The 25642-nt window shown below is 47.0% G+C and overlaps 1 protein-coding gene across 1 annotated transcript in view; it reads right to left on the bottom strand.

The window, feature by feature from the left end:
* Positions 1-7675: 7675 nt before the first annotated feature.
* Positions 7676-25642, bottom strand: part of PCP4 (Purkinje cell protein 4) — a 68302-nt gene continuing 50335 nt past the window's right edge. The window contains exon 3 of the mRNA XM_069566296.1: positions 7676-8092. Within this exon, the coding sequence (XP_069422397.1) occupies positions 7965-8092 (128 nt within the window). The 3' untranslated portion in view covers positions 7676-7964. The remainder of the gene's footprint in view (positions 8093-25642) is intronic.

Here is a 25642-nt window from a genome sequence, read left to right as displayed (position 1 = left end):
CCAGGAGATCTTCCTGACCTAGGGATGAAACCCAGGTCTCCTGCATTGCAGGCAGATTCTTTACCATCTGAGCCACCAGGGAAGCCCATGCTAGGAGGTAACCAGATGCAAAGACTAAGGGGCACTGACATGGAAGGTGGGAAAGTATGTTTGAAGAACTGAAACATCCAGAAAACAAGGGGAGAGAGGGCAGGTCTCCCCAAGACACATCAAGGAGATTGCCTTTCTCCTAAGAACACAATGAAGCCAGTGTAAGGTTTCAAGTGTGGGGGCTGGAAGACAAGGTGACATGGTCAGATCCACGTTTGTAAAAGAATACGCTGGCTGCTACAGGGGAACATTCTCGAGAGAGGACTGTGGACACAAAGTGGAGGAATTGGAGGAACAAAGAGCTGATCCCAGCGCAGAGTGGCATGGCTCCCTCCCAGTTAGCGGCTCGATCTAGCCCTTTGGACCGGCAGACCACTAGAGAGTGCGGCACGAGTCTCCTGTCTCACGCTCTGTGTGTGGCTTCCAGGGCACAGTGGATGGACAGAGGACTGGGACATGGGTGGTCATGGCGGCAGAAGAGGGAAACCCGAGGTCAGGGTGAAGTTCATATGCGAACACAGCGGTGGAGACTCCGCTCAGTCTAGCTCAGCAATGTGTTTTCATCTCCATTCAGGCCTGTCCATGCAGCAGTCCATCACACACGTCAATGAAAACCTGGTTTGGGACAAACCAGTTATCTTGTCGGAGCTCTGTAGTTCATCCCAGAGGTGGGCTAGGGAAAGATTCCTTAGTTGTTGTTCAGTCACTCGGTCATGTCCAACTCTTTGCAACCCCGTGGACTGTAGCCCGCCAGGTTCCTTTGTCCATGGGATTCCCCAGGCAAGAATACTGGAGTGGGTTGCCATTCCCTTCTCCAGGGAATCTTCCTGACCCAGGGATCGAACCCTCGTCTTTTATGTCTCCTACATTGGCAGGTGGATTCTTTACCAGTAGTGCCACCTGGGAAGCTCTCTTTAGTTGAAGGGCTATGAGGAAAAAAAAAAAGAAACCTCACCTGAAGCCCTGAAAGCACTAACAAAGAAACCTTCTCCATCCGCTCACCCTTTGTGAGCGATCACAAGTCATGTGATGACATCTTTCTGAACTCTTAGTCAGCAAGCCCCTGCAGCACTGGCGCATGGGAATAAGGAGAGAAATCTCCATAGTCAGGTCTTATTTCACAGGGCAAGGAGCAGAAAGTGGACAAGTTCAGTATCCTGCTCTTGACTAGCCTCTGGTTGTTTTATCCATAAATCCTGATAAAGTCCTGTCATTATCCCTGCCCTGTGGACCCCTGCCTCTCAGGAGGTCACATCAAGTAGAGCAGCCTTCATTTGTATTCAGTTAAGCATCTGTTAGCAAAAGGACAGACTATTTGGAAAAGGGCAACGTGACAGGCTGTAGAGTCCAGTGCCACAGCCACGAGGAAAACATCAGAGCAGCAGCCGAGAAAAAACAGAGGTGATAAGGACACCTCAGAGCCCTGCAGTCCACCAGCGGGGTTGGGGAGCCGGTCCAGTGAGTTCTTCAGTCTGTTTACATTGCAGTAAAGGGCTTTCAAAACTGGTGAGCTCTGCTCCTGAGAAGATGAACGCTGTAGACTGGATGTTTGTGTCCCACCAAAAATTCATAGGGTGAAACCCTAACTCCTAACGTAATGGGGCCTTTGGGAAGTAACTGCGTTTAGAGCAGGTCATGAGGGTGGACCCCATGATGGGATCCATGCTGTTTTTTAAAAAAATAATTTTTTTTAATTTATTTAATGTTTGGTTGTCCTGGGTCTTTGTTGCTGCACGTGGGCTTTTCTCTAGTTGTGGCTAGTGGGGGCTACCCTCTCATTGTGGTGTACAGTCTTCTCACTGCAGTGGTTTCTCAGTTGGGGAGCACAGGCTTTAGAGCACACAGGCCTCAGTAGCTGTGGCATGTGGGCTCAGCAGTTGCAGTTCCCAGGCTCTCTAGAGCACATGCTCAGTAGTCATGGTACATGGACTTAGTTACTCAGCAGCGTGTGGGATCTTCCCAGATCAGACATCGAACCCGTATCTACTGCATTGGTGGGCAGTTTCCTTACCACTGAGCCACCAGGGAAGTCTGGGATCCATGCTCTTACAAAAAGAAGAAGAGACACTAGAACTTTCTTTCCACCATGTGAGGACACAGCAAGGAGGAGGAGGCCCGCTTAGAGAACAGACTTGCAGTTGCCAAGGCAGGGGTGGGGGGTGGAGTGAGAGTTTGGGGTAGCAGATGAATGCTATTATATAGAGAATGAATAACAGCACGGTGCTACTATATATCCCAGGAATTCTGTGATAAACCACAATGGAAAAGAATATATGTTGTTGTGTTGTTCAGTCACTCAGTCCTGTCTGACTTTTTGTGACCCCAGGGACTGCAGCACATCAGGCTTCCCTGTCCTTCACTGTCTCCCAGAGTTTGCTCAAATTCATGTCCATTGAGTTGATGATGCCATCCAACCATCTCATCCTCTGTCATCCCCTTCTCCTTCTGCCTTCAATCTTTCCCAGCCTTGAGGTCTTTTCCAATCAGTCAGCTCTTTGCACCAGGTGGCCAAAGTATTGGAGCTTCAGCATCAGTCCTCCAATGAATATTCAGGGCTCATTTCCTTTAGGATTGACTGGTTTGATCTCCTTGCTGTCCAAGTGACTCTCAAGAATATGTAAAAGAAAAATATATATGTGTATTAATATATACATACATGACCTATGAGATGCTCACCTCATGCATGAGGTGGTCTTTTGCTGTCACTTGAGATGGAAAAAATCCCTACACCTCCCTCAAAATGCAAGGATAGAGCATAAAGAAGACAAGACAAGAATAAAAAAAGGAGCTCAAAACACAGAATAGAAAGTTATTGTTATTTACCAGATGATAGACAGGTCTGTCTACTTGGAAATCTTAACAAATCCACTAAAAAATGATCAGATATTACATATGATTTGACAGACTTTTTTTTGGGGGGAGGTGCCTCCAAAATCACTGCAGATGGTGACTGCAGCCATAAAATTAAAAGATGCTTGCTCCTTGGAAGAAAAGCTATGACCAACCTAGACAGCACATTAAAAAGTGGAGACATTACTTGGCCAACAAATGTCCATCTAGTCAAAGCTATGGTTTTTACAGTAATCATGTATGGATGTGAGAGTTGGACTATAAAGAAAGCTGAACACCAAAGAATTGATGCTTTTGAACTGTGGTGTTGGAGAAGACTCTTGAGAGTCCCTTGGACTGCAAGAAGATCCAACCAGTCCATCCTAAAGGAAATCAGTCCTGAATATTGATTGGAAGGACTGATGCTGAAGCTGAAACTCCAATACTTTGGCCACCTGATGCAAAAAAAACTGACTCAATGGAAAAGACCCTGATGATTGGAAACATTGAAGGTGGGAGGAGAAGGGGGCGAGAGAGGATGAAATGGTTGGATGACATCACCGACTCTATGGACGTGAGTTTGAGTAAACTTCGGGAGTTGGTGATAGACAGGAAAGCCTGGAGTGCTGCAGTCTGTGGGGTCACAAAGAGTCAAACACAGCTGAGTGACTGAATTGAACTGCACAAGTTGAATATGTAGAAATCAGTAGTTATCTTAGAAAAAAAGCAAACCCAACTAGAGACCGCTGTGGGAAAAGACTGCATTTGGATGAACAACAAATACTATGAGATACCTAGAAATTGAAAAGAAATGTACAAGACCTATGTGAAGAAAACTGTAAAACTTGACTGAAAGTCATAAAATGCTATAAAGACAATAATATAAAGAAATCCATTCTTCCCTAACTATGCCCCAGTCTGGTCGTAAATTCAATGTAATTTTACCTGTCCGTGGCATCTGAGATGTCTTAGATGTTCCACTCTAGGATGTCTGTGAGACCTGAATAACTCTCTCTTTTAGAGAGAACTATGATGCTGGAGATGGAGAAGGCAATGGCACCTCACTCCAGCATCCTTGCCTGGAAAATCCCGTGGACAGAGGAGCCTGGTAGGCTGCAGTCCACGGGGTCGCTGAGGGTCAGACAAGACTGAGAGACTTCACTTTTACTTTTCACTTCCATGCATTGGAGAAGGAAATGGCAACCCACTCCGGTGTTCTTGCCTGGAGAATCGCAGGGACGGCAGAGCCAGGTGGGTTGCCATCTATGGGGTCCCACGGAGTTGGACATGACTGAAGCGACTTAGCTGCAGCAGCAGCATGATGCTGGAGAAGACTCTTAGAGCCCCTTGGACAGAAGATGAGATGGTTGGATGGAATCACCAACTCAATGCACATGAGTTTGAGCAAGCTCTGGGAGTTGATGATGGACAGGGAGGCCTGGCATACTGCAGTCCATGGGGTCACAAAGAGTTGGACATGAATAAGCAACTGAACTGAACTGAACCCCTTGGGTCAAGCACACCACCTATCCAAATGGCTACAACCCAGAGAAGCAGAGTCCCATGAACTAGGTTGAGTCAGGAAAAAGGGTGTTGGTGATGGAGGCAATGATTGACCCTTTACCTCATGGTCTGCCTTTAGCTCCCCAGGTTGTGCTAGTGATAAAGAACCCACCTGCCAATGCAGGAGGCAAAAGAGATACGGGTTCAATCCCCAGATCATGAAGATCTCCTGGAGGAGGGCATGGCAACCCACTCCAGTATTCTTGCCTGGAGAATCCCATGGGCAGAGTAGCCTGGTGGGCTACAGTCCATAAGGTCAGGTCGTACAGAGTCAGACACAACTGAAATGACTTAGCATGCACACATGCACTACCATTAATAATCTTCCACTTAGCAGACACCCACATGGAGACATTTTAAATTCCTAACATTTTCCCATACACCTTGCCAAGTAGACTTTTATCATCACCTGAGTGGTATGGAAACAAGCTGCTCGAGGTAGATAGCTTCTTTGTGGTTGCTGACGGTCCTGCACCCGCCTACCACCCACACTATTATATGGTAAATAAAGTAGCTCCCACTATCTTTTGGATGACCGCTGTGGGTAGCAATTCCTTAGGAAGACTTCAGTAATTCTCCAAGCTCAGATGAGCTGTCTCTCCTCTGGTCCACTGGAGCACAAATCTCTCCACTTTACTATCTACTTATTGGTGCCTCTTGCCCACCAGTCTGCCACTACCGTGACAGTGCCAAGTACATACATGTACTAGGAGTTCAATAAACATGTGTGAAATGAAATTGACACCATGTGTTGCCCCACTCAGACACACTCTGGGAAGGAAAGTCCCCCTCCTCTCTGCAGTGAACACTGCAGCCTCGGGAGCAGAAAGGTCCCCAGAGGCTGGAGCCACGAGCCTCTGCTCCTTCCTCTGGCTCTACGAAGTCATAGACCTAGCGCACCCAATTCCCGTGCAGAACGGGGCACTTTGGAGTCTCCCCATTGCTGTTGACTGGCATTTCAGACTCTCCTGAATCTGCCTGGGAAGTAAATTAAATTCATTTCTGTGACTCATAGGAAGTCAGATACACCCTTGCCCTGTGATTGAACCAAGAAGGTGAATCAGAATGCTTGAGGGACCTCTCCAGCCATCACAGCCCTCACCCCAGCCTCCTCCTTTTGCCTCCAGGGGCTTTGTCAGTGTGTAAAGAGTGTTTCTGGTCCAGGAGTCCCTCCCTAGGACTCCCCACTGTGCATGGAGAATCCCCTCTAGGGGGCGCAGCCTCACTATAAAACCAGTTGTTTCTAGATTTCTTTTTTTTATTGCATTTTATTTATTTATTTTTGGCTGTGCTGGGTCTTCACTGCTACACCAGCTTTTCTCCAGTTGCTGCCAGTGAAAGCTACTCTCTAGTTGTGCTGCTCGGGCTTCTCGTTACTGTGGCTTCTCTTATTGCACAGCGTGGCCTCTAGATGGGCAGGCTTCAGTAGCTGCAGGCTGTGGGCTCTGTAGTTGTGGCTCCTGGGCTCTAGGGCCTGCAGGACTCAGTAGTTACGGGTGCAACCGGCTTAGTAACTCTGTGGCATGTGGGGTCTTCCCAAACCAGGGAGGGAACCCATGTCTCCTGCTTTGGTAGCAGATTCCTATCCAGTGCACCACCAGGGAAGTCCTGTTTCTAGATTTCTCAGAGCCAGAGAGAGTGTTGGCCATCAAGTGCAGACTCATCTAGTAAGGGGGAACCCCACTTCCTTTATGTGAAACATTCAGAGAATGAGGGCCAGTGGGATTTCTGGGAGGACTGGATGTAGAGGGAATTCATGTGAATGACTTAAACACTTCTATTTGCTCCCAACTTTCTTCATGTTGGTGCTCCAGGTGACTCCAGAGAAGACTGGGTCCCATTCACAACCCACTGTCTTCATGATGCTTTCTATGGCGGGTCCGCTCAATCCACTGTCCTCCTCCCAGTGGGGACCACAGGTTGTCAGGAGCCCCCGAGGAGCCCTGGCTTGTTGCTGGGTGATCCACAATGATCCCAACTTGTGCTTCTCTAGTTGGAAACTCATCAGAGGAGCCCAAGTCTCCTGGACCATAACAGCCCCAGAGGGTGTCCAGTAAAAGGGATTTGTGTACACAAGAGAATGAATACATTTGCAGCTGAATTTTTCAGACAGTCTTTCTCAGTCTGTACCTTGGAGACAGTGAATGGGGCCTTGACAGAAGAGCTATGAGTCATGGCCCTGCCCACTGCTTGCTCCCACCATGCTTTATACACACACACACACACACACACACACTCTCAGGTGCACATATGTGAGAGGGCACGTACACACACTACACACACACACACACACACACACCACAGTCCCTCCTCTCTCCACTATTCACCACTCTCTGCTTCCATCCTTGGTTAATTGCTGGCAAAGGAAAGAACCTGACTGGCCTACAGCAGTACCCTGTCCCAAGCATCTCGGGATGAAGACAAGACACAGCTTCCACATCAGGGTCTCACATGGCAAAGCCCAAACCACACCAGACTTAGGGGCTGGAGGTTCCTGCCTCCTGGGGCCCCAAGGCAAATACACACCTGGCTCTCAACTCCTCTGCACATGACAGCCCTCTCATTCCTGCCTACCCTTTGGGTGTGGGAAGCAATTTATCTGTGAAGTTTGCAGGGGAAGAGATGGGGTGTGAGAGAACCCACAGCTTCTCCCATTTGCAGGATGTGCTAAATAGTCTTAACAGGTAGCAAATTACTACCTGAGGAGTGTAAGGAGTTGGGGGGCAAGGGGCCACCTCGCCATAGAGCACCACATGAGTGGGGAGAGGCAGGTGAGTGGTGAAATGGCTCTCAGTAGTAGGGACATACCCCCCAGGGCACTGAAATGTGCCTGCTGCCTAAACCTGGGTGACACGCCCAAATAGACCCATTGCCCTCCCCCTTCAAGTTCTTCTGCATGAGTCACAATTCCCCAGGAGCCCTCTGATTCTTTGACTCTCCAGGATCCAGGGCTCTAACCCCATGGTAAGAAGAAAATACATTGCCCATTACCAGTCAGCGGTAAGAACTCTCCGAACTAGACAGGCACAGCTGAGCACATATCTCCCATTTTCAGCAGGAAAACTGCTCACAGAAGGCACCGTGTTTCAACTCTAACTCTTGGAGGGAGAGGGAAATAGGCATCTAGCCTGCAGTCACTGCTAACAGCAGTAACTTTCCAAGTTAATGTAAAAGGGGAGACAGAGGCAGACACTTTAATCACGCATCTTAACTCCATTTTATTACAACATCAAGGAAAATAATTAGTTGCAGGAGGAATGGTCCTAGAGATAAACAGAGATTAAGCTGCTCACAACTGCATTGTCTACACCTTCCTACAAGGGTATAAATATCACGGGTCTCTGTGCATGCACTGGGGGACTGCGGTGCACATGGGTATCATGTGATGAGGACTTCTCTTGAGGGCGCTGTATCTTTTTAATTTCTTGGTGGATGATGGCTGAAGGTGGTGTCTCCTGGCAGACTAGGAAGGGACTCTCCCGCTAGGACTGGGACCCGGCCTTTTTCTTCTGGAATTTTCTGAACTGAGACTGGATGGCCACTGCCGCGCGTTCTGTCTCTGGCGCGTCCATGTCGATGTCAAATTCCTCTTGAACCTTCTTCTGCCCATCTGGAGCAAGAAAAACACAAACAGAAGGTGATCACTGAGCAGTGAGCAGGAAGACAGTGGCTCTGGATCAAGCCAGGCTCCAGGCGCCACGTGGCACCTCCCCCAGCACAAGACCTAATTTGCAAAGTACAAGCCAGTGGAGCATGTCCTGGGCTTCCTCGGAGCTCAGAAGCAGCCGTCTTCTGACTGCCTAGTCGCTACCCCTGCCAGGGAGGGATGGGGAAAGTCAGAAACGCAGTCTCAGCATCGTGGATACTTTCTGTACCAGTCTCTGTTCCTTGGGGCCCCATTTAACATCGGGATTAACATATACAGAATACTATATATAAAATAGGGTCTCCCTGGTAGCTCAGTTGGTAAAGACTTCACCAGCAATACAGGAGATCCAAGTTCGATCCCTGGGCCTGGAAGACTCCCTGGAGAAGGAAATGGCAACCCACTCCAGTATTCTTGCCTGGAAAATCCCATGAACAGAGAAGCCTGGCGGGCTACAGTCCATGGGGTCTCAAGAGTCAAACACAATTTAGTGAGGAACCACCATATAAAAAGTAAGTGACAAGGACCTACTATATAGCACAGGGAACTCCATTCAACATCTTGCAATAACCTATAATGGAAAAGAATCTGAGAAAGAATATCCATACATGTGTATGTGTTTGTACTTTGCTGTACACTGAAACAAGCATAGTATTGTAAATTAACCGTACTTCAATTTAAAAAAGCTTAAAACACCAACAGTGCTATTATTTCCCTCTGCTTTCTCATGTAGATACAATTTTTTAAATATTTTTACTGATTTGTATTTATTTTTTTACCTTTGGTAATATTTATTTTTAATTGATTGCTGATTGCTTTACAATACTGGTTTGATTTCTGTCATATATCAACATGAATTCACCATAGGTGTACATATGTTCCCCTCTTTCTTGAACCTCCTGAGATACAATTTAAATAGTGCTACAGCTAATGGACCCAGTGGTAGCTTTTGCTCAGAACAGCTCCAATTAACAGAGGCGCTGAGCTTCTACGCACACACACAAGAGATTTACTGATTGAATGAGGGCTTCTATTTCTACCATTGTCAAAGATGGATGATACCATCTGACCTTCACAATCAAGCTGGACTTGCACATCTTAACAAATTGTTTCAACGACGTAGGCTTCACATTTGTTTGCTGTAGCAGGGGGCTGTACTCATTCACAGTTAAGATCCTTGAAAATAGGATTGGTGCCACGGTGAAGTGATCACCTGTATTGACGCTTCCTTTGTGCTGTGTACATTTCTAGCCAAATATAAGAAAAATAAATAAACAAACCCTCTAGTCACAGAAGGGAAGAATCATTAATACTCCAGTTTAGTGACAGCTGATCATCAGAATCATCAAAGGCACTATTTTTTAATGGAGTCATGAGGATCCATCCCAGACTCAGGCTGCCTCTTCACAGCCACAGCGGAAGTACTCCTTCAAACAAGACCAAGTTAGAGTAATCAGCATCCCTGGGCAGAGGGTCAGACAGCCCTACTTTCTAAAAAACGCTCTCAGGTGATTTCCAGATGTAGCCAGGGTTGAGATCCAGCTACTCGGCTTAAGATGAAGTAACAAATAAGGCCCTGGGGTTAACTCCTGAGGGAACTGGAGGCAGAACCCCCCACTCAGCACCTGGGCTGAGAACATCCCTGCCATCCTGGGTTTGCACCTGGAGCAGAGGTCAGGACAGCGTGTGGAGCACATCCAGCTTGGGGATGGAGAATGGGGAGCACTGGAGGCGGGACAGGAAGCCCACTGAGGGAGCACTGCCAGGGCTTTACTCCTTGACCTTATCACCAGCATCCTGAGTTCATCACTTAACCTGAGTGTGGTCCAGCCCTTCTCCATCTGTCTTACTTTGTGCCCTTGGATGACAGTATCCAGTCAGCATCCCCAGAACAGAGGGTCAAGGACGCTGGGGTTATGTGCAAGCGACACAGGTTCCTCCTCTCTTGCTTACTCTGTTCTGTTTCCTCTCTCTCATAGATAGACAGATAGATAATGTTAGATGATAGTTTAGATAGATGGGTAGATAGATAAATAGATATGATAGATTAAATAGACGTCTGTGTTCAGTCGCTCAGTCATGTCCAACTGTTTGTGACCCCATGGACTGTAGCCCACCAGCCTCCTCTATCCATGGAATTCTCCAGGCAAGAATATTGGAGTGGGGTGCCATTTCCTCCAGGGGATCTTCCCAAACCAGGGATCAAACCTTTGTCTCCTGCATTGGCAGGAATATTCTTTACCATGGAGCCACCTAGGAAGCCTATAGATTAGATAGATAGATAGCAATAGATAGAAAAAATAGGTATGTAGGTGAAAGAGAGAGAGATGTGTCTGGTTGCATAACTTTTCCTTTGCAGATCCTTAAGCAGGCTCCCCTCAGTTTTCTCGGAGACCAAGCAGGTTGCGCCCGGAGCCCTCCAATCCCATCTCCATCTGGGAGGAGAAGATGCTGGCTTTGTAAGCCTTACTGGACTGATTGGTCCATGACCTAAATCAGTAAAATTGTTTCCCTCTGTCTCAGATTGACCACCGAGATTTTGAGCAGCTTGCTGTCCATGGATTATTTGGGAGTGATAGTCTTTAACCCATGGGACCCCAGATGATACAGAGAATCGTAGGATTGTCTCTTACTGCATTGGGTAGCCATCCGCATTTTAATCCTCACTCCAAGTCCCTTTCTTCAGAGATTCTCTAAGGAGCAGAAACATCAGGAAGGACAGGAGTTCCCTGAGGCTCAAATTTATCCTTTAAAAACATTTCACCAAGGTTATCACAGGCTTCCCAGGTGGCTCAGTGGGAAGAAGCTGCCTCCCAACGTAGGAGATGTGGGTTCCATCCCTGGGTTGGGGAGATCCCCTGGAGAAGGGAATGGCTATACACTCCAGTATTCTTGCCTGGGAAATCCCATGGACAGAGGAGCCTAGTGGGCTACAGTCTTCGGGATTGCAAAAGAGTTGGACACGACTTAGCAACTAAATAAAAACAAAAGTGATTATCACAAGAGCGTGTGACTGGAGCGCAAGCATCTATCAGACCAGTGCATGATGGCTCCAGCTCATCTGTCCTCAGCAGAGAGCAGAAGCAGTATCTTGTGCACTGAGAATCATCACCGGATGGTCTGGAGTCCCAGGTGCTTCTCCTCCCAGAGGATCCCTTGTATCTACTGTAACCTGATTGCAGAGGGGGAGAATGAGATCTGACTCAAAAGAAGATGGGAGATTTTCTCTTTCAGAGTTAAAATGCTGCAGCAGTCTGAAGCTTTTGAGCAGCCTGGTTCGTCTTTTACCTCTTACAATAATGGAAGAAAACAGCAATATTATTTTTTGACACATGATGAATGAAGATGTGGAAAATTATGTATATTTAGGGAATATGTAATGAGACAGTAAGGATGGGTCATAAAAATGGATTTCGCAATTATATCTTCAACTAATATCTTCAGCCAAAGTGATTTATAGATTCCTCCCTCTGAAAAATATTCCAGTGTTTAAAAAAGAAAACCACTGATGTGTCAGGAGTCTTTACTTTGTAGAGTCCAGCATTTCTTGGAGGTCTGCCATGCTTAGTGCTTCCGCTGAGCTGCCCAGGGATGTTCAAAGCAGGAGGAGGACTCAGATTGTGGTGAAAAAGAAACAATTAGAACTGTTGACGTTGACACAGGGTTCAATGCAAATGATGTGAGGGCCTGGCAATGGGTCCATGTCATCCTGGGAGCTAGAAAAAAAAAGGAGCTCTAAGTACCCCATGCTCAGCAGGAGTGAGGGAATGATGGAGAAGGGCAACTGAGGGACCACAGCCAGCGCCCAGTGCCCCCAGCCCTGTGGACATCCCCTCACTGATGCCAAGGCTCCCTCCCATGACCTGGGTGATGGTGACGGTGGAGGGGTGCAGAAGGGCTATATGAAACCTCCCTTTGCCATCCCTCCAGAGCAGAAGAGAGATGCCGACCAGCAGCATCAGCTGAAACCCAGAGGTAAGACCTCGGCCTTGCCTGCGGGGGACAGGAAGGGCCCTGGGGAGGGTGGGTTCCCTCCAGGGCACACCCTATCCATTCCCCCCGCATTGCTACTCTTCATGGGGCTACTTCTGTCTTATTTTACTCCCTGCTCTACTTCCCGTTTGGGGGTCCGTCACCCCATCTGAGCTCCATAAGGGCGGGGACTTCATCCATCTGGCTCCAGCGGCTCACACAGGGCCCAGCACGTAGCAGGCATTCCACAAGTAACCAATGGTTGATTGCAAGTGAGTCCATTGATAAGCCAGGCAGCTGTCCAGTGCAGGCCTTTCATTTCCATGCTGCAGGGAGTCTTCAGCCGCCTCTTCCACCCCAGTGCTCTTAAGGAGGGGTCTGGGCAGCGGGGCACAACAAAACCTCTGTGGGGCACTGACCCACCCAGCAGCACGGTGAAAAAGAGGCAAGGTTTCTCTCCTGAATGGAAAATGTGCCAGAACAGTGCCTGTTCTTGGCACCAGTCCAGAGGAATAACGAAAGGAGGTCTCAGGCAGGCAGACAGCACCTCCAGCTTGCTGTGGGGTTGGGCTGACCCTCTCCCAGCCCTCAGACCCTCCCACCTCTGATAAGGCTGCCAGCAGAAGCAGGGGTATAGGTCCAGACAAGGGTGGATCGGGGGTGTCTCTGCCCGCTCTGGGACCCTTAGACTAGCTTCTCTGAGTTTCAGTTTGCTCATCTCAAAAATGGAGAGGTAGAACTGTTTTGTAAAGAGCCTGCCCTGGGAGTTCAGTGTGGCGTAGTGGTTAGGATTCCCAGCCTTCACTGCCGTGGCCCAGGTTCCATCCCTGGTCCGGGACTGATATCCTGCAACCCGTGTGGCATAGCCAAAAAAAATATAAAAACTCCAAGCCTGCTCCGCCTGGTCACAAATGTCATGAGTAAATTCAAGGCTGTGGTGTAAATTAAACCAAGACCCATCGGTGTGGGGCAGAACTTGCTAAGTCAGCAGAGGATATGGGCAGTCACGTGGTTCTTGGCCTGGCCATCTGCTCAGTGGTGAGACTCACGGATGTTTGGGCCCCAACGCAAAGAGGGAGGGACTGCTTTCCAGCAGGGCCAGCCACACAACCACCAAACACAGCCAGGCCGGAGCCCCAGGGCATCAAACCCCACCCAGCCTTTGGGGTGGCAGGTTGCGTTTGCTGGGCTTGTGTTGGGATGGTCCTCACTCAGCAGGGCAAGGCACAGAGAGTCCTCCACCTAAAGATGACTTCTGGGTCCTGCGAATACACAGCCAGAATAGTACAAGAGAAAGGTGCCACTAGGCCCCACATCTGGGAGGCCCTGAGGGCATCAGGCTCTGCACACTTCTCCACCAGAGGGGCCAGTAGATTCTGGCAAGTCATGCAGGGGACCAATGCCACCCTCATTTCCAGACCTCCCTGCAGCCACCCTTCCTCCAGTGTCCTCCGCCCACTGCAGCTCCATGAAGAGCATCTGCTGCTCACATCTGCACTGGGTGGGCTGCACCTGGCATTTTTATGTAGAGTCCTGCTACCTGGAGTGGACAGCACACATCCCACCCGGCTCCTGACAGTAGCTTTTGAGCCTGGGCAGGCAGTATTTCACCAGAGCACCAAGTAAACTGCCCAGGACTGTACAGTTCTTATCATTTGTTTCTCTCCGGGGTCCTAGAACTTTAGCATTTTTGTGTGTCCTCCAGGAAGGATTTCTGAAGCTGAATAGGAGAATGGTCGACAGATGATTCATTCAAATACACTGGTTTGATAGAAAAAGATATTGATTGCCAACTCCCCTGGAGCATGAGAGAAAAATCACCTTCCTGACCGTGGAGCTCCAGAGGTGTGAGCAGGACTCCCCACGAGCCCTTCAGACTTCACCCAAATGCTGTCGGGTCCGTTACCTGGAGCACCGGGTCTCAGAGACACGAGCAAGTCTGAGGAGGTGAGGCTCACAGTCTATCAGGCAAGGCAGCGGCAGTCTCAACCACAGTATCTAACTATCTGCATCATCCATCTGTCTGTGTTCCCATCCATCTTCTTTCTCAGAACGAAAAGCACAGCTGTAAAACCATCCCAAACAATTATACTCTTTTCCCCGGGCAGAAACATCATCAACCAACCAAGGCGCAACACCGAGCACTGTTGATGGCCCAGCCTGATGAAGAACCAATGCTCCCTGCGGCTCAGACTTCTGTGACCTCCCCACTAGGAAGGAACCTCATTCTATTCAGACTTACACTTTGCATGGCTCTAGACCTTCCCTGGTGGCTCAGTAGTAAAGAATCCGCCTGCCATTGCAGGAGACATGGGTTTGATCCTTGGGTCAGGAAGATCTCCTAGAGGAGCAAATGGCAACCCACTCCAGTATTTTTGCCTGGAAAATGCCATGGACAGAAAAGCCTGGCAACCTACAGACCATGGGGTCGCAGAGTAGGACATGACTTAGCGACTGAAACAAATAACAAGGTGTTTGTTACACTCTTTTCCTGAAATACAGCCTTCTCCTTGCAGAAACTGAGACAGGGAATGGCCCTGCTGTTTTGCATTTTACACCATCAGAGAATTGGTAAGGGAGCCCTTCTTGAAGATGCCATTGTAATAAGAACCAGTCTTCACCAAGCATTACATGGATTCTCCCTCATAGACATAAGCAGATTTTCTTTTATAGATCATTTGAGAGCAAATGGAAAATCGAGAATCATAAATATAAAAGGAAGGAACCGTTACTAGGTGAAGACAATCCCAAATAGATCCTACAAGCCTCTGATATGGCCATGAAAATCCAGCAAATAGGAAAACTGTTTGAGAGACAAAAATTCCCTTTGTGTAAATTCATCCGGATAAAACACAGCTCAGCCCTACAGCCCATTGAAGTTTCTTGGTGAGCAGCCGTATCAACCTGTAGTAGTGTGTTAGTTGCTCAGTCGTGTCTGACTTTGCAACTCCATGGACTGTAGCCGGCCAGGCTCCTCTGTCCATGGGATTCTCCAGGCAAGAACACTGGACTGGGTTGCCATTTCCTCTTCCAGGGGATCTTCCCAACCCAGGGATGGAACCCGAGGTTCCCATGTCTCCTGTATTGCAAGTGGATTCTTTACCTGCTGAGCCATTTTAGCTGCATCACCTCTATAAAGGGCCTGTATCCAAATACAGCCACATTCTGAGGGATGATGTGGTGGGGGGCTAGGGGTGCAGGGCTTCAGCATCTGAATGTGGGGTCAGACACAATTCAACACATAACAGCACCTGATCTAACTTTGGGGTTCTCTAGGCTTTATTATTTCTTCTGTTACCTATCAATGGGTTTCCCAGGTGGTGCTAGGGCTAAAGAATCCACCTGCCAATGCAAGAGACATAAGAGATGTGGGTTTGACCTCTGGGTCAGGAAGATCCCCTGGAGGAGGGCATGGCAACCCACTCCAGTATTCTTGCCTGGAAGATCCCATGGACAGACACGCCTGGTGGTCTACAGTGCATGGATCAAACAGAGTTGGACATGACTGAAGCAACTTAGCACGTACCTGTCAATAACTACTTAATTTTTTAATGAAACTATTTATTTTGCATTGGGGTATAACCAGTTAACAAACAAATGTTGAGACAGTTTCAGGTGAACAGCAAAGGGACCCAGCTATACATACACATGTCCTTTCTCCCCCAAACGCCTCTCCTATCCAGGGCTAGGTTTTAAAGTAGCTTCATGTTGTATGCATTGTCTGGCTCCTTTGGCCAGTTATGAGAGCTGCAGGAAACGTCCATGGTCCTCAATTTACAAAGGCTCAGAGACCATAACCTGCCTCACTGGAGAGCACCCGGTGAGTGCTGGCCATGGGCTGATTCAGAATCCAGGTCTTGCTCCAAATCTTCTTTTTATTCCCCCATGTCTTGTTACCTTGAGTTCCCTAGACTGAGACCAAGATGACAGCCTGCTGTATGGACCAGTTACTATTGCCCAGGGAGAAAAAAAGAAGTCTCAGATAGTCCAAGTCTAAACACATGGTTGGGTCTACCAGTTCAGAAAATCTGTCTGTTTACCAGGCAGTCCGGGAGAATTCACATACCAAATTCAGTCATTTGATAAATGGCCCAGAAGGCCTCCTGCAGGCCTGTCACTGTTCTAGGGGCTGGGAGAGAACAGAGGACAAAACCCTGCTCTTCTGGAGAAACAGAGAATAAAAAGGTAAGTGTATAGAGAAGCAATAGCGTTTCAGAAATTCTTCAAATAAAGCAGGGTGCTGAGTGGGAGAGGGAATGTAAGTGCTTTAATGTGCCTAGTGGGCCTCCCAGGTGGCTCAGTGGTAAAGAACCTGCCTGCCAGTGCAGGAGACATGAGAGACTCAGGTTCGATCCCTGGGTCAGGAAGATCCCCTAGAGGAAGAGCAGCCCACTCCAGTGTTCTTGCCTGGGAAATCCCATGTACAGAGGAGCCTGGTGCACTACAGAGCATGGGGTGAAAAGAGTCAGACACAATTGAAACAACTCAAAACAAAGGCCTCTGGGGAGGGGACAGGGGAGGTCGTCCCCAAAGCTAGCCTCACACTCACTTGCCCAGACAAAAGGGGTGACTAATACCACACTTTTTGAAAAACTATTCTCCACTGCTTGAAAAAGTATTCTTCATCTTCCCAGTCCCCATCCAAGTGGCAGACTTCTCTCATTTAGCATGAGTTCTTTCAAAATTAAAAGACACGCAGTCTTCCAGGGCAAAACAGAGCTATTCAGGGATCCTGCAACAGCTCTGGGTGTGATTTTAAAAGTTTGAAATTCAGCCTCATTCCAAAATATATGAACCCCCATGCTTGATCAGAAGAGCTCTTATATTTGTTTCTGAGTTTATGATGATGCAAAGTCATTGCCTAGAGATACTGGCAGTAATTCATGAGCACAGGGGCTGTGTATACACACACACATACACACACACACAGATGTAAAGCCTTTCGTTTACGCATTTATAACCCTCCATATTTTTGGATTTATTTTATAGAAACAAATTACCTCCTAAGGCCTAATCCCCTAGATCAGAAATTTGCACATAAGCAGTAAATTGGGATATAATTGTCCTGAGTGGGAGTTTGCCTTGATTAGGAGGCAAAGCACAGAGCGTACTATAAAAGAACCTAAATTGTAGTATGCCATCAAGAAATAACAGTCGTTTAACTTAAGTATGCCTTGCAAGTGGGATATTTTAATGCCAAGTTTCTTAGAATGTCCTACCTTCTTTCATAGTGTAATGTTAACTGGGAAAGAATTAACATCTGTCAGTTGGGCTGCCCTTGATACACAGAGACTGTACTTGGGCTCCGGAGGCCTCTGAACTGGCCACTGACCCTCTCCAGCACCAGGACTACAGAGTGACCCAGGACAGCTAAGGTGCCTTCCTTCATCAGGACGAAAACCCAGCCCTCCAGGCAGGGAAAACGGAGACACAAATAAGAAAAGCAAGAATTGGGATTTTTATCCCTTAAGCCTCAAATTGGATCAAAATACACCCAGAGAACAAGGCAGCTAGTGTTAGAGAAAAGGTCAGCTCCTCCCGAGGAAAAAAAAATAGTAATAAAAATAAATTGGTATACCTAGTTCATCACAATGCTGGCACAAAGCATCCTATGAAACGCTAATAAAAACAAAGACAACACGCTCTTTTAAAAGCTGGAAATGAACAAGAAGAGGCCCCAGCTCCCTCAGCCAGTTTTTCCCGAGTTAAAACAGAGTCTCCCTTGCTGGGCAGCAGCGCGGAATGCAGCAAGCCAGCTCCAAGCTTCGGGCCATTTCTTGCTTCTGCCTGCTGGCTCGGGATTTATTGAACAGGGGCTGCTGGCGCGGAGAATTGCAATTTTCCAGGTCTCTGCTAAGCGGCAGAGATTAATGAGCAGGGTCAGGCATTAGTGGCAGCAGGCAAGGGGGGTGCTTTCTGCATTCACCATGTTCCCTCTCGCATCAAATGAAAACACGGTTCTCATTTCTCCTAACTTTCCCGTTACCAAGTCAGCACCCTTCTGGTCCTTACAGCTTTTTGCAAGAGAAAAAAATTCTCTTTTGCCCTAAAATAGAGGCATTTTGGATCCCAGTCTCCAACGCTCACCTCAGGCTTTGGTGGATACAAAGCTCCCCCTACTCCCTCCTTGCTCTCGACCTCATTATCTTATTTCTCTGACCCCTACCTGGATGCACCTTGCTTGGATAAGATTACTCCCAAGCTGTAGCATTTAGGTAATCAAATAAGTGCACATCTGTGGGACTCGATGGAAAAGAATAAGCACTGGTGAGATCAAAAATTTCCCCAAACTCATTAAGTCTAGGACGAGAAAAACAAAACCAAAAAAATATAAATATTGTTGAAATCAGTTTTTCTATTGGAAAGGCAAACTCAGTTCCTATTTGCATTAGTCTGCTTAGGGCTGCCGTAACAAACTACCACAGTCAGTGCGGCTTAAATGGCAGACATTTATTTGTTCCCACTCCTGGAGGCTGGAAGTCCAAGGTCAAGGTGTCCACAGGCTTGGGTCCTCCGAGCTCTCTGCCTGGCACACAGATGGCCGTCTTCTTCCCAGGTCTTCACACGCTCATCCCTCTGTGTATCTGTGTCCTGATTTCTTCTTATAAGGACAGCAGACATCTTGGATGAAGGCCCACCCTAATGACCTCATTTTACCTTAATTACCTCTTTAAAGGCCATATTTCTAAATATAGTCACATACTGAAGCACCAGCCGGCTTCAGCAGAGGCATTTGAGGAGGACACATAATTCAGCCCGTGACACTGGCCAGAATGCCTACATTTCCTAGCATAAAAATAGAGAAAGGTTGATAAGTTACGGTGAGAAACAGCTTCACTAAAGAAGCCTCAGATTCAAATCCCAACTGACTCTGTGGTCAGATTTGCCTTTCTGGGATTCGCATCCTCCCCTGTGTTTGAAATGGGGATAATGATAAGTGGAGGCTGTTTCTCTCGCAAGATATTTATCAGAGTATACCTGGCTGCTTCATAATTTGCCAAGACAAATGCAGGGTTATTCCCTGGTGGTAATAGATGGGGGCCTGCAGACTGGCTCACCCAGCACCCCTCCTGCCGCCTCCCCCCTCCACCGCAGGTGTCCTGGGAGTAGAATTCTGCTGCCCAGGTGTTGTTGTTGTTGTTTAGTCCAGGTGTGCAGGCGTGCATGTGTGTGTGTTCAGTCGTGTCCAACTCTTTGCGACCCCATAGACCGTAGCCCACCAGGCTTCTCTGTCCACGGAATTTTCCAGGCAAGAATACTGGAGTGGGTTGCCATTTCCTACTCCAGGGAATCTTCCCGAGCCAGAGATCAAACCCACGTCTCCTGCATTGACACGCAGATTCTTACCACTGTACCAGGTGGAAAGCCCTAAGTCCAGGTGTAAGGCCAGTCAAACAGGTGCAGTGTGGCAAGATCTGAGAAAAGAGAAGTGAGCACCAGGGGAAGCAATCAAATGCAGCAAGAGCCCCCTTCACAGGCACAGAAGCAGAAACACCTAATGGGGCTTCCCAGGGCAGCCAGCAGACACCCCCTGTCCTGTGCCTGGACCCACAGACCAGGCAACAGCAACAGTTCTTGGAAGATCATCTGCTGGAAGAACATGCCATGTGGCTGCGTGTTTCTGTGTGTGTTATCCCCGGCTATGAATGGCCAGGACTGGTTTCCCTGCCTCCCAGAAATTCTGTAATACATGGATAACCTATAATAAACCCATTTTGGCTAAATCTTGGTGTCTGTGGTCCATGCTGCTATCTCCTGCAGGCATGCCTAGCTTATGTGGGGCTACGGGGGGAGAGGAGTGTTAGGTAATGAAAGAGATGATCCTGTGTGTCTAGGGATCAGATAGCAGACTTCCATTTCATTTGCATAGAAGATTCTTTAGTATGCACTGGAGAACAACTTGAATGAAAGTAGGTAAGTAAGAAACCTCTGGGAGATGTGGATAACACAGCAAATGTTCCTTTCCTCTTAAGAGCATATGGAAATAATGAAAATTCCTTCCCAGGGATTAACACCTAACTTTCTTAACAGTGAACCACTCAGAAAAGCCACCGTTTGCCTTCCTTCACACTCTGAAGACTTTGAACTGACTGGGAAGATGGAGAACAAGAGTCATCTGACACCTTAGACCTGCTCTCCATGCAAGCCAGCCACATAGGCAAGGGCTCAAGAAACTCCATCAGCAGAAATGTGTTGTGGCCAAGTCTATTTCTTGCCTCTATTTACCCCCATTTTCTTAGTTATAAAACCCCTGACTTGGGGCTGAGCACATGGCTACCCAGAACAAGTTTTCCATGCTCCTTGAAACTGGGTGACCTAGGTTCTGGTCAATACAATATGTGAGAAAGAAATCTCATTAAAAGAAAGCTAACCTGAGAATTCCATAGCAGTCCAGTTGTTAGGACTCAGCACTTTCACTGCTAGGCCCAGGTTTGACCCTTGCTGAGGGAACTAAAATCCTAAGTAGCAGGGCCAAAAAAGAGAAAGAAAGAAAGGAAAAAAGGAAAGAAGCTAGCCCTTGGCCCTTTTTACTTACTGCTATCTGCTTTCTACTAGCTGGAATGCAGATGCTATGGCTGGTGCTCAGGCAGCCATTCTGGAGCATAAGTCTTATGCTAAGGATGACAAAGCAGTAATACAGATGCTTAATGCACCTTGAAATCATCTTGATTGTTGTCAACTACCTATCTTCAGACTCCCTTTATACAAGTGAAGAATAGACATTATAGTTTAAGCTGTTGCTATTTTAAGGGTTTCAGCTTCTTACAGATAAACCTTATCTACTTACACATAACATAATAATGTGCATAGCTCATTTGAAAACATTTTGTTTCAAGCTGATAATAAAAATTCAAATATACATCCCTGTGCATAGTTTGGCTTCACTTAACTATATGCTTATTTTTTTGATATACACATCTGTTCAATTTCTGATATGGATGGCCATTTCTTTATAGGACTTAATACTTTTAAAACCTCAGGTTTTATTTCTACAGAAATATTGCCTGCATATGTGGTAACCTTTGCCAACCATCACTCTCAGGTGTCCCGGATTCATTTATTATGTTTCTCCTCCTGGGGCATCAGCTTCTTCCTTCTACTCCCTAAAATTTGAGAAATGAACCTGAATGAGATGCAGCTTCTAGGCATGTATTTTCCCACCAGGGTTTAGCTCACTCCTTCCATTCTACTCCAGGCTCATTTTTTTTCTTCTTTTCAGAGTTTTGGAAAAATTTGAGTGCTTTCCTTTCTTTTTTGTTACCTGGTTTTACCATTTCAGAAGGGAGGAATTTCCTCAGGCTCTTTTCCCACAGCTTTTAAACTTCAAAATATTAGTTTTAAAGGATTAAACTGAAAATTTCACCACGATGGAGAATTCTCTAAAGTTCCCCAGTTTGAAATAGAAAGAAAAGTCAAATACAATCATAATCACAGTACATGTTCAAGTAGTCTCAAATATTAGTTCATCTAATATTTAAAAGCAGAGACATCACTTTGCTGACAAAGGTCCATATAGTGAGAGCTACGGTTTTCCCAGTATTCATGGATGGATGTGTGAGCTGGACCATAAAGAAGGCTAAGCACCAAAGAATTAATGCTTTGGAGTTGCGTTGCTGGAGAAGACTCTTGAGAGTCCCCTGGACAGCAAGGAAATCAAACCAGTCAATCCTAAAGGAAATCAACCCTGAATACTCATTGGAAGGATTGATGCTGATGCTGAAGCTCCAATACTTTGGCCACATGATGTGAACAGCCAACTTACTGGAAAAGACCCTGATGCTGGGAAAGACTGAGGGCAAAAGGAGAAGGGGGCAACAGAGGGTGAGATGGTTAGAAGGCATCACCAACTCAAAGGACATGAGTTGGAGCAAACTCTGGGAGATGATGTAGGACAGGGACGCCTGGTGTGCTGCAGTTCATGGGGTCACCAAGATTCGGATATGTCTTAGCAACTGAAAAACACCAATATGAAAAACCTGATTTGAGCCCATTGAGTATCTAAATTCCATTGCCCCATCATTCTAGACAGTTTGACTTTAAAAGAGAAAGGAAGGCGTTAAGGCAGATGGAAAGCATTCCACTCTGTGCAGGAGGAAGAAGATTGAATAGGAGAAAGGCCAAGACAAGCCTTAGGGCTTTCATGGAATTAGGCAAGCTTTATGAAAAATGTGGAGAGCAAACAGCAACGTCGGTGGAAAAGTCATCATGCAGATGCCAGAAAGGACCGAAGCTGTTTCCAGCCTTTAGGGCCGTGGTTCTCCTCCCCTCCCCTTTGCCCTCTGCACCAGGCACTGGCTGATCAGAGATGCCGTTCTCCAGCAGCGTGGCAGGCGTGTCTGCATCCTTCCTGGAGCTCCGCCAGCAGCTGAGCAAGGGGCTGTGTTGTCTCCCCAGGAGCATCCCACTTGGGCTCTTCAGCCCTGCACCTCTAATCCAGGTGGACAGCTGTTTTCCCGGGTGGATTTTCAGGGATTACAAGCTTTCTTAGATGCACAAGAGTATTGGACAGATGCGTCCACTGTGTATTCAGAATTTGGGTGCAAAGTTTTGAAAGGGGGGGTCTGTGAAGCCAAACCAGAGCCTGGATCCTAATGGGTCCAGCTGCAGCCAACATGTTCCTGTTTCTGCTCACCGTCTCAAACCTGAGGTGCGATCAGCCTTGATTTCCCCATCTGGTCATGCTTCTTGTGCTTCCTGAGTGTCATAATGACAGGGACCAGCTCTTCACAGAGGTGTGTGTGTCTGTTCATAACTGTCTATTTATGTGTCATCAAAGACATACATTTAGCTCCAGGAACTTCTGAGGGTTTAAACTCCACGCACTCTGTCTCCTGATCCCACAGCCTCAGTTTCCCTTCCTTTCTTTTTTTCTTCCTTCTGTAGGTTTTAGGCAAAACTATATCCCTTCTATTTGCTTTTTTAAAGTGACACTATCTTGAGAGCTCACGGCCAGGGACTTGCTGATTTGTTGGAAAGAGTGGTTTTAGAGGCATGCCATTTTAAGCTTTGGGCTTTGCTATCCTCCCTACCAGAAAGATATATTCGCATATTTGTAAAAAGAGAACAAAATTGAACACCCAAGGAAGGATAAAGTGATGTGGTTTCTGGGTGAAGTAACTCAACCACACAGAGTCTGTCAGATTCTCAAGGACTAGCTCTCGGTAGAGTCTGGGTTTAACTTTTAGGCATTATTTAGTAGCGATGTTCTGACAAGTAATCCCAAGAAGAAATAGAATAAGAAGGGCTTCCCAAGTAGGAGGGAAAGCGTTAAAGCTCCAGGCTCCTCTCCTCCTGGTTGAGGTGAAGAGCTTCTGGGATGAATCCAGACATGGGCTGTGCTTGGTCCCACGAGCCACCATGAGTGTTTAACCAGGACCTTTATGCAGCACCACGACAGGAAAGCAAAGCCTTGCACTTTCCACAGACAGACCACCTAGCCCCTCCCCCCATCCAGAAGCAGAATATTTTTATTTCAAGAATTCCAAACTAGGCCTTCCCTGGTGGCTCAGTGAGAAAGAATCTGCCTGCCAGTGCAGGAGACATCACTGATCTGGGAAGATCCCCCATGCCCCAGAGTAACAGCCTGTGCACCACAGCTCTCAAACCTATGCCCTAGGGCCCGGGAGCTGCAACTACTGAGCCCATGCGCCCCAGCTACTGAAGCCCATGAGATCTACAGCCCTTGCTCCACAACACTGAGAAGCCCTTGTGCCACGACTAGAGAGTAGCCCCTTTCTCTGCAACTGGAGAAAAGCCTGCATAGGACTGAAGATCCAGCATAGCTAAAAATTAATTAATTAATTAATTTTAAAAAAAAGAATTCCAAAAAGGAAATAATTTCCCGTGTCAGGCCACATGATCAGAAAGTATTCAATTTTGAAATAAAAGTTTTAACAAAACATATTTCAAAGGATCAGCACTGACCGATCATCACTTGAAGCCTTCTAATCATCAACAGAAGTGGTAGAAGCATTACTGTCCAGATCACACATGGAAGCAGTGATAAAATATCCATTTTTGGTGGCAGCAGCTCAAGGGAGCATTAACTAGAGGCCGATGACAAGAAACTGAGGAAGGAAACCAATTTAGATAGAATGTTAGAAAAGGTCTAATGTCAGTCTGTTGGAGAACGGAAGTCGTCCCCAGAGCCACAGCATCTGACCTTTCGCTAAAGTCATTTCAAGCTGAACTGAGGACTGACACAGCAGGGACTTCTATTTTGCCAGCTATAAATGGCTAGGGAGACCCAGCAGGCGGCTTACAGCCCAGACACCTAATTGGAAAGATTTGTTTTGTTTTGTTCACCTCTGAGATGTGTGAACAGGAAAAGACTGAACATTTTATCTGCGACTTGCTCAAAATGTCTTCAAAGATCCTATGCTAGCCTTCCTGACACTAATCTGGCTCATAATTTCAAATTTTGTTGCTGTTCAGACACTAAATCATGCCTGATACTTTGCTATCCCATGGACTACAGCACACCAGGCTCCCCTGTCCTTTATTATCTCCTAAAGTTTGCTCAGATTTATGTCCGTTGAGTCAGTGATGCTATCTAACCATCTCATCCTCTGCCACTTCCTTCTCCTTTTACCTTCAATCTTTCCCAGCAAGAATTGGAATTTTTATTAAATGATGCCTTGCTGTCATTTAAGATGTCAAGGCCTGGATGGATAGAAAATGCAAGTGAGGGACTTCCCTGTTGCTTTAGTGGTTAAGATGTCCACCTCAGGTTCGATCCCTGGTTGGGGAAGTAAGATCCCACCGGCCATGTAACGCGGCCAAAAGAAAAAGATATTTAAAACAAGAATGAAAATGTGAATGAGACATTTTTCCAGAAGTAGCTGCAACTCGATATTCAATTGCCATGGCACCAGAGAGGATACCAGCTGACAACCTCAGGTTCCATCATCCGAAATATGCAGGGCACCAGAAGGGAAAGGGTTACAAAGTTTCAAAAGAAAATCAGAATACTTTCTGGCTGCAACAGCACAGTAACAATTTAATTTTAGGGGGTAAGGGGGGTGCTGACAGCAGCCTCTTTATGTGCACAGGTGTGCCCATTTCAACCTTAGGAGGTCACCTACCTGTCACGCATGGACTCGTTGTCTACACCTGTCCTCGCCTGGAGGCCGGTCCCCAGCCAGGCAGCCTCACCATCAGCCTGAATGCACACCCCAGAAACATCCAGGGAAATAAGCCCTCTCTTCATGTTTGGCAGTCAGCTAGTTGGAAGTGCAGTTTGTCCAGATAAAAGGCTGAATTTTTCCGTTTTCGCCCATTTTTTGGAAATAGTTACATTATTTGTTATCACAGGTTCACAGCCTGTGAGAATCCAATTCTGATTCTGTCCATTGTACCTACTTTCCCCTCTACTGCCTCCACCAAGAAATAGCATCTTTTTCTCCTTTGAACTCACAGGCAGCATTCCCTTGATATGAACAGAAAGTAAAATCAAGAGAAACCAAGCGTTCTGCAGTGTTCAGGGAGAGAGAGAGGATCAGAGAGTGTCCAGATTAGAGGAAGAGTCTGAAGACACCGTTG

The sequence above is a fragment of the Ovis canadensis genome, chromosome 1, assembly GCF_042477335.2.
Source record: "Ovis canadensis isolate MfBH-ARS-UI-01 breed Bighorn chromosome 1, ARS-UI_OviCan_v2, whole genome shotgun sequence".
Classification (NCBI taxonomy): Eukaryota; Metazoa; Chordata; class Mammalia; order Artiodactyla; family Bovidae; genus Ovis; species Ovis canadensis.
Note: the sequence above shows the minus strand (reverse complement) of the source record. Positions and strands in the feature narration are given on the sequence as shown.